The 12,988-nt window shown below is 38.7% G+C and overlaps 1 protein-coding gene across 1 annotated transcript in view; it reads left to right on the top strand.

Moving 5' to 3' along the window:
* Ercc6l (ERCC excision repair 6 like, spindle assembly checkpoint helicase) overlaps positions 1 to 9,719 on the top strand; it is a 28,415-nt gene extending 18,696 nt beyond the window's left edge. The window contains exon 2 of the mRNA XM_021721293.3: positions 5,689 to 9,719. Coding sequence (XP_021576968.2) covers positions 5,689 to 9,352 — 3,664 coding nt within the window. The 3' untranslated portion in view covers positions 9,353 to 9,719. The remainder of the gene's footprint in view (positions 1 to 5,688) is intronic.
* The last annotated feature ends 3,269 nt before the right edge of the window (positions 9,720 to 12,988 follow it).

Raw genomic sequence — 12,988 nt, 5'->3', positions numbered from 1 at the left:
TGAAGCCCTGGGTTCAAGTCTCAGTACCACATAAAAATAAACACATAAAGGTATCGTGTCCATCTACAACTAAAAAAATAATTTTAAAATCCATTCTTTTAGCTATTTTGAAATTTATAATACATTATTATTAACTGTGGTCCCCATGCTGTGCAGATCACTAGAACCTTTCTAACTGAAACTTTATATTCTGACTAAACCCTAACCAGGATATCATGATTGCCAGGAAAGTGCTCTACCAATGAGCCTCATCCCTCTCCTATTATATTATTTTTAAAAATTAAATTTTTTTGTTTTATTTATATTTGTTCTTTTTAGATATACATGATAGTAGAATGTACCTAACAATATGCTACTTTATTCTTTTTGATACTATTACAAATGTATTTGTTTTTGTTATTTCCTTTTCAGATTGTTCATTTTAGTATTTAGAATTGCAATTGATTTTTGGCTGTTGACTTTGTATCCTGCTACTTTGCTGAATTCATTTATTAGTTTTAACTTTTTTTTATGTGTGTGTATGTGTTTTCATCATCTGGAATCAGATAATTTTACTTCTTTCCAATTTGGAGACTTCTTATGTTTTTTTCCTCATCTAATTGTTCTGGCTAGAACTTTCAGCAATATGTTGAATAGAAGTGGTGATAACTGACATCCTTTCTTTCTGGAAAAGATTTCAGTCTTTTAACATTGAGTATGATGTTTACTGTGGGTTCTTCACATATGAGTCTCATGTTCAGGTAGTTTCCTTTTATTTCTAGTTAATTGAGTGTGTGTTTTTTTTCATCATGAAAGGGTGTTGAATTTTGTCAAGTGCTTTTCTTACATCAGTCAAGATGATCATGTGGGCTTTTTCCCTTCTATTAATTTGATCAATTTTTATATGTTGATCTATCCTTGGATTCTGGGACTAAATCCCACTTAGTCATGTTGTATAGTCATTTTAATATGCTACTGAACTGTGTTTGCTAATAATTTGTTGAGGATTTTTGCATCTCTGTTCATAAGAAACATTGGTCTATACCTTTTCCTTTCTTGTAGCATTTTTTTCCTGTGGTGCTGGGGATCAAGCCCAGGGTCTTGAGCATGCACGGCAAGTGTTTCTTTACCACTGACCTACAACCCCTTTTTGTACTATCTTTTTTTTTTTTTAAATATTTATTTATTTATTTTGAGAGAGAGAGAGAAAATGAATTTTAATATTAATTTTAGTTTTTGGCAGACACAACATCCTTATTTGTATGTGGTGCTGAGGATCAAACCCAGGCCACATGCATGCCAGGCAAGCGCGCTACCGCTTGAGCCACATCCCCAGCGCCCCTTTTTGTACTATCTTGATGTGATCTTTTATATGGAAAAGCCTGGTGAATACACACACACACACACACACACACACAATTAGAACCAATAAACAAGTTCATCAAAGTTGCAGGATATAAGATCAGTATTCAAATTTTACTTGTATTCCTGTACATAGCAGAGACAGACATCAAAATTTTTTTACAATGACACCAAAAGGAATAAAATGCTAGGAATACAGTTATCCAAGAAAGTACTCATTGAAAAGTACAAAACATCCTTGAAAGACATGGAAGGGGTCCTAAATAAATGGAGAGATGTTTGCTATTCATAATTGGAAGACAATATTGTTAAAATAGCAATGTTCTCCAAGTGTTACATAAATTCCAATGCCACATCTTACAAAATCCAAGCTGACCTTTTTACAGAAATTGACAGGCCATAGTAAAATTCCTGTGGAAATTCAGGAGACCCAGAGTAACCAAAACAATCTTGAAAAACACAAAATTATCAGTTCCTGAATTCAAATTTTAGAACAAAGCTACAGTGGTTAAGACAGTTTTGTACTTGTATAAATATAGATATAGGTCAATTGAATAGAATTGAATCTAGAATCTTCTACAATGATATAAAGCGCCTTATTTCAGGTATTTGCTAGTATTAGGGAATATGGTTGCTATTGTGTTTTGTTTTTTGGTCCTCCCTACTCCCCTGCTAAGCAAGCTTTTACAGCCACTTTATTCTGGTGATGATTTTATATATATATATATTGGGGATTGAACCCAGGAGTGTTTAACCACTGAGATACATCCTCAACCTTTTTTATTTTTTATTTTGAGACAGGATACTGCTACATTGCTGATGCCAGCCTCAAACTCACTCTCTTTCTGCTCAGCTCCCCAGTTGCTGGGATTACAGGCGTGTGCATCATCATGCCTGGCCTGGTGATGGATTTTACCCCCTAACCATTAGGTTGACAAGTAAATTTTAAGACAGGGTCTCCCTAAGTTGCCTAGGCTGATCTTGAACTTGTAATCCTCCTTCCTCAGCCTACCCAATCTCTGGGATTATGGGTGGGCACCATTGCACTCTGCTTTTACCAGTTTTTAAAATTCCAGAAATTTATTCTCTCACAGTTATGGAGGCTAAAAGTCTGAAATCAAGGTGTCAGCCAGGTTAGTTTCTTTTTGGAGGCTGAGAGAGAGAATTTGTTGTATGACTCTGAAAAACCAGCCTCTCCCTCAGAGCAAAGCCTGTCTAAGGAAGGGGGCGTGGCCTTTGTCCTTGGAAAGACCCACAGAGCACTCCTAGGCACATACCCTTGTTTATCTACAAATAACAGGAGAGATCTGCTGAGCCAGGTGTCCCTGACTCAGTCAGGCTAGGTGGGGACCCATAGCAACCCCCTAGCAGCCACCAATCAGCATGAGACCAGGAAAATACCTGGGATGCCAGATGACCCTCCCAGTAGTTTATGGTGGTTGATAACATGTAGGGAAACCATGTAGTTTAGCACGTACACCCCTTGTGCTTAAATCAATCAGTTCAAATAAATCCCCCTCTTGCTCTAACCAATCACCCCTACCCAACTTGTTCCTGCCATTGAATGTGCTAATCACATTTTAGAGTTGTTTGATTTTCCTGTGACGTGTGATGATTTGCTAAGAGATGCTATGATGTATGTGGGGGTCCCTGCCTTCCCCAAAGAGTGTATAAAACTGCTAGAAACCCTGGGCTCAGGGCCTCTCAGTGTCACCTGTTGCTGTGTGCATGCGGAGGACCGAGCTAGCTTGCAATAAATACCTCTTTGCTGCTTACATCAATCTGGGTCTCTGGTGGTCTTTTGGGGGTCCCAAATTCGAGCATAACAACTCTTTCCTAGTTTCTGAAATACCTGCAATCCTTGAAGCTTTTATGCTTGTACATGCATCACCCCATTCTCTGATACCATCTTTGTATGGCATTCTCCTGTTTGTGTCCCAGTTTTAACATCAATCATGTTGGATTAGTGCCCTCTCCCCCAAATCCAGTATGACCTCATCTTAATTTGATTACATATACAAGAACCCTACCTCCTAACTCCCTTCAGTGAGGTGTTTTAATACGTTTTTAATACAGTTAAATTATTTTGTGATTCTAATACTGTGTGTTAAATGCACCAGTAGAGATACACAATGGGGAGTATTGAGGTGGAACAATTAATCTACTTGGGGCATGGGGTAGGGATGGAAAGTATCTTAGAGGAACCTCAGGTGAGGCTGGAGCTGTATCTTAAAGTAGCTCTTAAAATGTGGTCTCTAGACCAGAAGCATTAGCATTAACTGGGAACTTTATAAATAGAAATAGAAAATCTGACATTGGGGCCCAGCAATCTGTTTTACAAGACCCTCCAGGAAATTCTGTAGAAAAATGAGAATGACTATTTCTAAAGAGTAAACAGTACCATGATACTGTTGCTGACTCTTATGTAGACAATGTAGTGAAGAGGACAAGAGTGAATGTAGGGAGACCAGTGAGCAGGAAGTTGCGGTTCCAGGCAGTGGTGGTGAGATGGAGAGAAAGAGGTTATACACGGGAAATAAAATTAGTAGGACTTGGGACTGCCTGGCCTGGGGAGGGACAGAAAAGAAGAGGAGAGGTCAAAGATAACGCATATTTGGGTTGGGGCTCAGGATAGTCTTCAGATTTCAAGCTTGGGTAGGCAAGTGAAAGGTACTATTTATTACCATACAAATTGGAGAAACATGTATTTAGAGGGGAAATAATGATTTTAAATTGGCATGAATTGAATTTGAGGTTCCTGTGAGACTTTTTAAAATACCTTCACTTTATTTTTGATGTGCTGAGGATAGAACCCAGTCCCTTCCACATGCAAGGCGAGTATTCTGCCACTGAGCTACAACCTCAGCCCCTCCTGTGAGACTTTTAAGTAGAGCTAACTTGCAGGCAGTTGGGAATATGGTTCTAGACTAGAGCTTGTGCCTAAGCTCTGCCTTGGAGAGTGATATGGGTATCATGAGCACGTATGTGGGAATGGAAACTCTGGGAAATATAAGGGATGGAATATAAGAAGGAAATATAAAAGAGGAAAAGTCCCAGGACTGAGTCCTCTGGGAGGAAGAACAGGAGCCCAAAAGAACATAGGGAAGAAATAGCCAGTTGGATTAGTCATTAGTCATCTTTTCATTGCTATGACCAAAATACCTGACAAGAACAATTTATAAGCTGGGTGTGGTGGTGCAGGCCTGTAATCCCAGTGACTTCAGAGGCTGAGGCAGGAGGATCATGAGTTCAAAGCCAGCCTCAGCAACTTAGTGAGGCCCTAAGCAACTCAGTTGAGACACACACTCTCTCTCTCTCTCTCTTTCTCTCTCTCTCTCTCTCTCTCTCTCTCTCTCTCTCTCTCTCTATATATATATATATATATATATATATATATATATATATAAATTTTATATAAATTTTTTAAAGGGCTGGGATGTGGCTCAGTGGTTAAGCACCCTGAGTTCAATCCCTAGTACCAAAACAAAAAAAACAATTTAGAGAAGAAAAAGTTTATTTTGGGTCACAGTTTCAGTAGTACGGTCTATCATTTGTCAACTCCATTGCTCTGGGCCCATGGTGAGGCAGAACATCATGGTGGAAGGGAGTGGCGAAAGAGCACTACTCTACTTATGGTGGTCAGGAAGCAGAGAGAAAGGGGGAAGAGGCCACAGGGAAAATGAACCCTTCCAGGGAGTACCTGTAATGTCCCACCTCCTCTAGCCATGCCTTACTTGTCTATAGTTATCACCTAGTTAGTCCTTTCAAATTATTAATCCATCAAATGGATTAATCTACTAATTAGGTTCCAGTTCTCATAATTAATTATTTTGCTTCCTACTCATACAGGAAACTTTGCAGGACACCTCTTGACTGGTCCAAATCCTGACACCAGTGATGGACGAATAAAACTATAAGGTTTTCTTGTCTCCCGCCCCCAGAGGTTTGCTGCTCTGTAATTCTTATATTGGCAGTTTTTAAAATTCCGTACAACCTTTGTGCATTTTATATTTTCACAACTTGTACCTGAAATTAAGTGTTGCTGGTAATGACAGTGGATTTTTGTTTGTTTTGAGTGATGACAACTTTTTTCCTTTTTTTGCAGTGCTGGGAATGGAACCCACGGTCTCACACATTTTAGGACAAATGCTCTACCACTGAGTGACATTCCCAGCCCAATAACAGCTTCCATTGGCATCTTCTATGTTAATCTTTCCCATCCTGAATCTCAGATATTAAAAGCCCAACTAAAGTTTGGATTCTTAAGTAGACTTGAAAGAGTTTTTAGACTGAATATTCAGTCTTTTCTAATCCTGTTTTTATAATTTTTTAAACCTTTTTTTGTAGATATGTGAAAGAGGCCAAAGAAGCAACTAAAAATGGAGATCTGGAAGAAGCATTTAAGCTTTTCAATTTGGCAAAGGACATTTTTCCCAGTAAAAAGCTGATGAGCAGAATCCAAAAGCTACAGGAAGCCATGGAGGAGTTGGCAGAACAAGAAGATGATGAATTTACAGATGTGTGCAACTCTGGCCTGCTGCTTTATCGAGAGTTGTACAACCAACTCTTTGAGCACCAAAAGGAAGGCATAGCTTTTCTCTATAGCCTATACAGAGAAAAAAGAAAAGGGGGTATCTTGGCAGATGATATGGGATTGGGGAAGACTGTTCAAATTATTGCTTTCCTTTCTGGTATGTTTGATGCTTCACTTGTGAATCATGTGCTATTGATCATGCCAACTAATATCATTAGCACATGGGTAAAAGAATTTGCCAAGTGGGCTCCAGGAATGAGAGTCAAAACTTTTCATGGCCCTAGCAAGGATGTACGCACCAGAAGCCTCAATAGGATTCAGCAAAGGAATGGTGTCATAATCACTACATACCAAATGTTAATCAATAATTGGCAGCAGCTTTCAAGCTTTAATGGCCAAAATTTTGTGTGGGACTATGTCATCCTTGATGAAGCACATAAAATAAAAAGCTCATCTACTAAGTCAGCAATATGTGCTCGTGCTGTCCCTGCACGTAATCGCATCCTCCTCACAGGAACTCCAATCCAGAATAATTTACAAGAACTATGGTCTCTATTTGATTTTGCTTGCCAAGGGTCCCTGCTAGGAACATTAAAAACATTTAAAATGCAGTATGAAAATCCTATTATTCGAGCAAGAGAGAAGGATGCTACCCCAGGAGAGAAAGCCTTGGGATTTAAAATATCTGAAAGCTTAATGGAAATTATAAAACCTTATTTTCTCAGGAGGACTAAAGAAGAAGTACAGAAAAAAAAGTCATGCAACTCAGAAGTCAGACTTATTGAGAAGAATCCAGGTGTTGATGCTGTCTGTGAAATGCCTTCCCTTTCCAGGAAAAATGATTTAATCATCTGGATACGTCTTGTACCTTTACAAGAAGAAATATACAGGAAATTTGTGTCTCTAGATCACATCAAGGAGTTGTTGACAGAGACCCGTTCACCTCTGGCTGAGCTAGGTGTCCTGAAAAAGTTATGTGATCATCCTAGGCTTCTGTCTGCACGGGCTCGTTGTTTGCTCAATCTAGGGAATGGCAAATTTTCTGCTCAAGATGGTAGTGAGGAAGAGGATTCCTCAGATATGGACAACATTGATCATGTAACTGATGATACATTGAGGCAAGAATCTGGAAAAATGATATTCTTAATGGACCTTCTGAAGAGACTGCGAGATGAAGGACATCAAACTCTGGTATTTTCCCAATTGAGAAAAATTTTAAACATCATTGAACGCCTCTTAAACAATATGCACGTTAAGACATTGCGTATTGATGGCACCATTACTCATCTTTTGGAAAGAGAAAAAAGAATTAACCTGTTCCAGCAAAATAAAGATTACTCTGTTTTTCTGCTTACCACTCAAGTAGGTGGTGTTGGCTTAACATTAACTGCAGCAACTAGAGTGGTCATTTTTGACCCAAGCTGGAACCCTGCAACTGATGCTCAAGCTGTGGATAGAGTTTATCGAATTGGACAAAAAGAAAATGTTGTGGTTTATAGGCTAATCACTTGTGGGACTGTAGAGGAAAAAATATACAGACGACAGGTTTTCAAGGACTCATTAATCAGACAAACAACTGGTGATAAGAAGAACCCATTCCGCTATTTCAGTAAACAAGAATTAAGAGAGCTCTTTACAATTGAGGATTTTCAGAACTCTGCAACCCAGTTGCAGCTTCAGTCTTTGCATGCTGCTCAGAGGAGATCTGATAAGAAACTAGATGAACATATTACCTACCTGCACTCTCTGGGGATAGCTGGAATCTCAGACCATGATTTGATGTACACATGTGATATGTCTGCTAAAGAGGAGGTCAGTGTGATAGAAGAATCTCAGTATATTCAACAAAGAGTTCAGAAAGCCCAATTCCTTGTTGAATTTGAGTCTCAAAATAGGATGGAACAACAAACTGGAAATGAGGGGGCCTGGGAAAGAGCATCTGTGTTTCCTTCTCAAACAAAGAAGAAATGCCCTGAATTGAACAAACCACAGCCTCCGCCTTCTCCTCTTCTAACTATTCATCCTACCCAAGAAGAAGATATCAGTTTTCAAATGGCAAATATAAACATTAATGAACAGTCCAAAGAAAGTGACACACAAGAAGATCTTTCCAGTGTACAGATGAACGTTACCATGCTGCAAGATAGTAAGTACCCACATGAAGATACACTGGAGGCTGACTTTGTAGCTACATTACCCAAAGAGATGGAAAGTGTTGAAGGAACTTGTACTGACTCATTGGGAACAGCAAAAAACATTGAAACAGAAAATGAGGCTCTGCAAAAAGAGGCATCACAGGAGAGGCCTGAGCAAGAGGCACTGCAAGAGAGCCCCCGGGGAAGTTTTAATTATTTACTTAGCCAACCCATGAAAGCTGATCTTGGGCCAAATCTAGATCTACAGGATGATGAGATTTTACAAGACTCTAATCCCTGGCCCATAATAAGTGAAAATAAAAATACAGAATCAGATGCATCTGTTATTGCACTATCTGATGACTCATTGGCATCCAATAGTGCAGTGCAGGATACTCAAGTAAATGAGGCCAACTCAGAAAGGGAAATTTTAGCATCTTCACAATATATGTGTGATTTCAATCTTTTTCTGGAAGACTCTACAGACAATAGACAAAATCTCTCTAGCCAGTCTTTAGAGCATGCTGAGAATGAAAATAGCTTGTGTGGCTCTGAAGGTAATTCTACAGTAGAGTCTGTGCATAGCAAAACACATCCCAGTTTGGATCTTTCTGATAAGAAAGATGATGAATCAGTAGTAGTAGTTAATGTCAAATCCAGAAGCAAATCTAGAAGGATTGTTTCAGATGATGAGGATGATTTTTTTAAAGGTTCTTCAAACATAAGTCCAATCAACACATCTCCCTTTCAATTCTCATCTGTGAAACAATTTGATGCTTCAACTCCTAAAAATGACACCAGTCTATCTAGAGGGTTCTTTTCACCTAAAATATCCGATGGTATAAATAAGTCTATAAACTCAAGAAAATCCCTGGCTTCTAGGAGGTCTCTGATTAATGTGGTTTTAGACCATGTGGAGGATATGGAGGAAAGATTTGACAACAGCAGTGAAACAGAGGGTGCTGAAGATGATTGGGAAGAAGAAAAAAGCAGTGATGAAGACTCACAGCATACAGAAGAGGGTCCTTCTAGAGAAATGATGTCTTCAGAAAATAAATTCAGTGGGCTAACTGTGTCTAAACCACTAGACTCTAGCCTACAGACCTCTGCTGATGTCCCTGAGCCTTTGCCAGGTGCAGTGTTGGTTGATTCGCCCCAGGACAAGTCAGTGGAGGCTGCAGATGACTATGAGACTCTTGTAACTCGTGGAAAAGAACTGAAAGAATGTGGAAAAATACAGGAGGCCCTCAACTGCTTTGTTAAAGCACTTGACATAAAGAGTGCAGATCCTGAAATCATGATGATGACTTTGGGTTTGTATAAGCAACTTAATAGCACTTGAGAGTTCCATAATCTATTTGTTGTATTTTAAAGTGAAAGAGAATATGAGATAATTTTTATTGTTCCATCATTGGGTTCTTTGGGAGCATGAAACATTTATTTTAAGAAAAATCTCAAAAAGCAAATTTTATTTCTACTCCCTGGTTCTTATCTTGCCCCTCATATATAAATTCTGTTTTCTGAGCATGAGGTTAATATTTCCACACTTGAGTATTGTTTTATTTTAGGCATAATCTATTAATTTTACTGTTTGTGTTGTTTACTTTATCAATTAAAACTTTCTAGAGAAGTTTTTATAAAACTATTCTGGCTACTTTATTCTGAAAGGGATCACCTTTGTATATTCAGATAAGAAAATTAAAATGATTTTTCTCAAGTGTTTTCCACTCACTTTCTTTCACTGAGATGATACTGGCAAATGCATATGGGGACTCCTTAGTTTAGCAGGAGCCTGTCATTGGCATTCCAACTCTGAGCCATCCCTATTAATATGTTATGTTTTCAACTTAACACAGCAGAAGGTACCTGTGCTGGCATACTTTCTTACTAGTTGCCTGTCCTGGAGTCACTTTGCTGACTATTTAGTGGTTCTTCACTCACCATCAATTGTATTCTCCTTTTCTCAAAGGAGAACCAAATACCTGCATGTCTGTTTTCATGTGTGCCATCACAGTCTCTCTTCGGGTTGTAGACTGGAAAGAAGTTCATCTCCCTCTGAGAAACAAAAAGTGCAACATAGCATAGCACTCTACACCGTCACCAGAGAAGATGGAACTATCATTTATCAAGTACCTACTGAGTATTGGGCACTCTACACAGGCTTCTCATTTAATCCTTACCAAAATCCTCTGATGTAGAGGGAGTGTAGTACTTAACGTTTTACCAAATGAAAAGTCACTGAGCAGTTTTTGCTCCAGATGCTTCTTACACTACATATGTGGGGGTCTCACACCAAGCCATTTTCCAGTTCTCTGCAGACAGTAACCAGGGTCCAACAATTCAATTCTAAGTCTCCAGAGTTTGCATCAGACTCTGCAGGTTGTAGGACTCACTCAGTCCCACAGGGACTGCCTTAGCTTCACATGGCAGTTGCCAAGTATTCAGTCTTCAGGTTACCCACACTTCTGTCCAACTTGGCTACAAATCAGGGGTTTCTCTGACTTTCCCGCAGTTCAATAATTTGGTAGAACAGCTCACAGAACTCAGGAAAATAGTCTATTTACTATCACCAGTTTTTTAAAAATATTTTTTTAGTTGTGTATGGACTCAACACCTTTATTTGTTTTTATGTGGTGCTAGGATCGAACCCAGTGCCTCACACTTGTGAGACAAGTGCTCTACCACCGAGCCACAACTCCAGCCCCTACTATCACCAGTTTATTATAGAGAATATAACTATAATGGAAGAGATGCTTTTGTAGTAAGGTATAGGGGAATGTGCATAGAGCTTCCATGCTCTCTGGACACACTATCCTCCTAATGCTTAGATGTGTTAACTAGAAGCTCTGAACTCCATCATTTAAGGGTTTTATTTTTTTCAATACTAGGGATTGAACCCAGGGCCTAGTACATGCTAGGCAAGTACTCTGCAGAGCTACATCCCCATACCTTTTTAATTTGAGACATGGAGGCCCTGTGTTGCTGAGGCTGCCCTTTAACTTATATCCCTCCTACCTTAACTTCCCCAGTCAATGGGAATACAGGTGTCCACTACCACCCCAGTCCTGGAAGTTTTCTAATAAGGCATGATTGATTACATAATTAGTCACTGATGATTGACTTAATTTTCACCCTTTTCCCTCTATAGTGTTGGGGTTAGGCTGAAAGTCCCAATCATCTAATTAAAACTTGGTCTTCTGGCTACTATCCCCTATTTCTGAAGCTATTTAGGGGCCTCTGTCCACCTAGTCATCTTTATATCAGCATAAAAAAGACATCACAATAGAGATTCTAAGAGGTTTAGAAGCTATATGCCAAGAATCAAGACTTTTGTTTTTGAGATAAGCCTCATTACATTGTCCAGGTTGGCCTTAAACTCCTGGGCTCAAATGATCCTCCTCCCTCAGCCTCCCAAGTAGCTGTGACTATACCACCATGCCTAGCTAAAATATTATTTTCTATTATATCACACAAACATATAATTACTTGTAAACTATGTGTATAAACAATATTACAGATACGTTTGAAAGATAAGCTGAATTTTAAATTTATTTTTTTGCATTACTGGGGACTGAACCCAGGGGTACTCTCCCACTGAACCATGTCCCCAGCCCTATTCATTTTGAGACAGGGTCTTGCTAAGTTGCCCAGGCTGACCTTGAATTTATGATCTTCCTACCTCAGCTTCCCTAGTCACTGGGATTACAGGTGTGCACCACCAGGCCCAGCGTGAGTTTTATATTTAAACAGGTAATTTATTGATGATATAAAATTTTTATTAAAAGCAATTACTACTAATATATTAGTAATGTGATTGAATGTTATTTTTGAAAATATATATGTATATATATTTTGTATTGGGGATTGAATGGAGGGGTATTTCACCACTCAGCTGTATCCCAAGCACTTTTTAATTTTTTTTTTTTAGTTGTTGATGGACATTTTATTTATTTATACATGGTGCTAAGAATCAAATTCAGTGCCTCACACATGCCAGGTAAATGCTCCATCACTGAGCCATAATCCCAGCTGCTATCCCCAGCATTTTTTTTTCTTTTTTGAGATAGGGTCTCACCAAGTTGTTTAGGTCCTTGCTAAATTGCTGAGGCTGAACTTGAGCTTGTAATACTTTTGCCTCAGCCTCCTGATTTGCTGGGATTATAGGTTTGTGCCACCATTTCTGGCTAATTTTGAAAATATTAACTTAACACTTTGTGAATCAGCAATTCACAGGCTGCATCTAAGTCCAGATCACTGTTTCCCTGTGCATTTTCCCACCATGATGCAGGTGAAGATCTGCACCTTACATCTTTTTCAATCCATTCATCAAGCATACAAATGTGGAAATTCAGCTCATAAATTCCTCTTTCCTGATGTACAAAACAAATCACCCAGGAGTTTTTACATTCCCTGAAGTAACTGAAGGAGCCTATATCCATTTGATCTGAACAATATATTAGGCTTAAATTTTAGGTGTATTTCTCACTGAAAATGCAAAAAAAAACCAATTTTGGTACTGTTGGAGATGAACCCATGGTCTTGTGTATGGCTAGGCAAACACATCCAGCCCATCAAAATGCTCTATTTGTGTACTATGACAATTTTTGTTTGGGGAAAAATACACATGGTAAAATATTCAAAATATCCATGACAGGGATTTTTACCCCAGGAGTTCATGGATAGAATTTAGGTGTCTGAATTTGGGGGAAAAAGTTATATCTTTCCCCCACTACTATGTATCTGGAATTTAGCATTTCCTTTTTTTTATGAATGTAGGCAACAAGTATTAGTAATACTTGTGACTTCATCACTAATAGAAATCAAATTGACTTCATAATTGTTGCAGATATGTCAAATAAATATTGATATTTGTTAAGGTGAGATTGCAAGTCGATCTTAAAGCAGGAGACGGAAACTTTATTCACCAGCCGGTAGTCAAGATCCACCAGCTGGCAGTCCAAAGGGGTAGGCTGCAACT

This window comes from Ictidomys tridecemlineatus, chromosome X, assembly GCF_052094955.1.
Source record: "Ictidomys tridecemlineatus isolate mIctTri1 chromosome X, mIctTri1.hap1, whole genome shotgun sequence".
Lineage (NCBI taxonomy): Eukaryota > Metazoa > Chordata > Mammalia > Rodentia > Sciuridae > Ictidomys > Ictidomys tridecemlineatus.
Note: the sequence above shows the minus strand (reverse complement) of the source record. Positions and strands in the feature narration are given on the sequence as shown.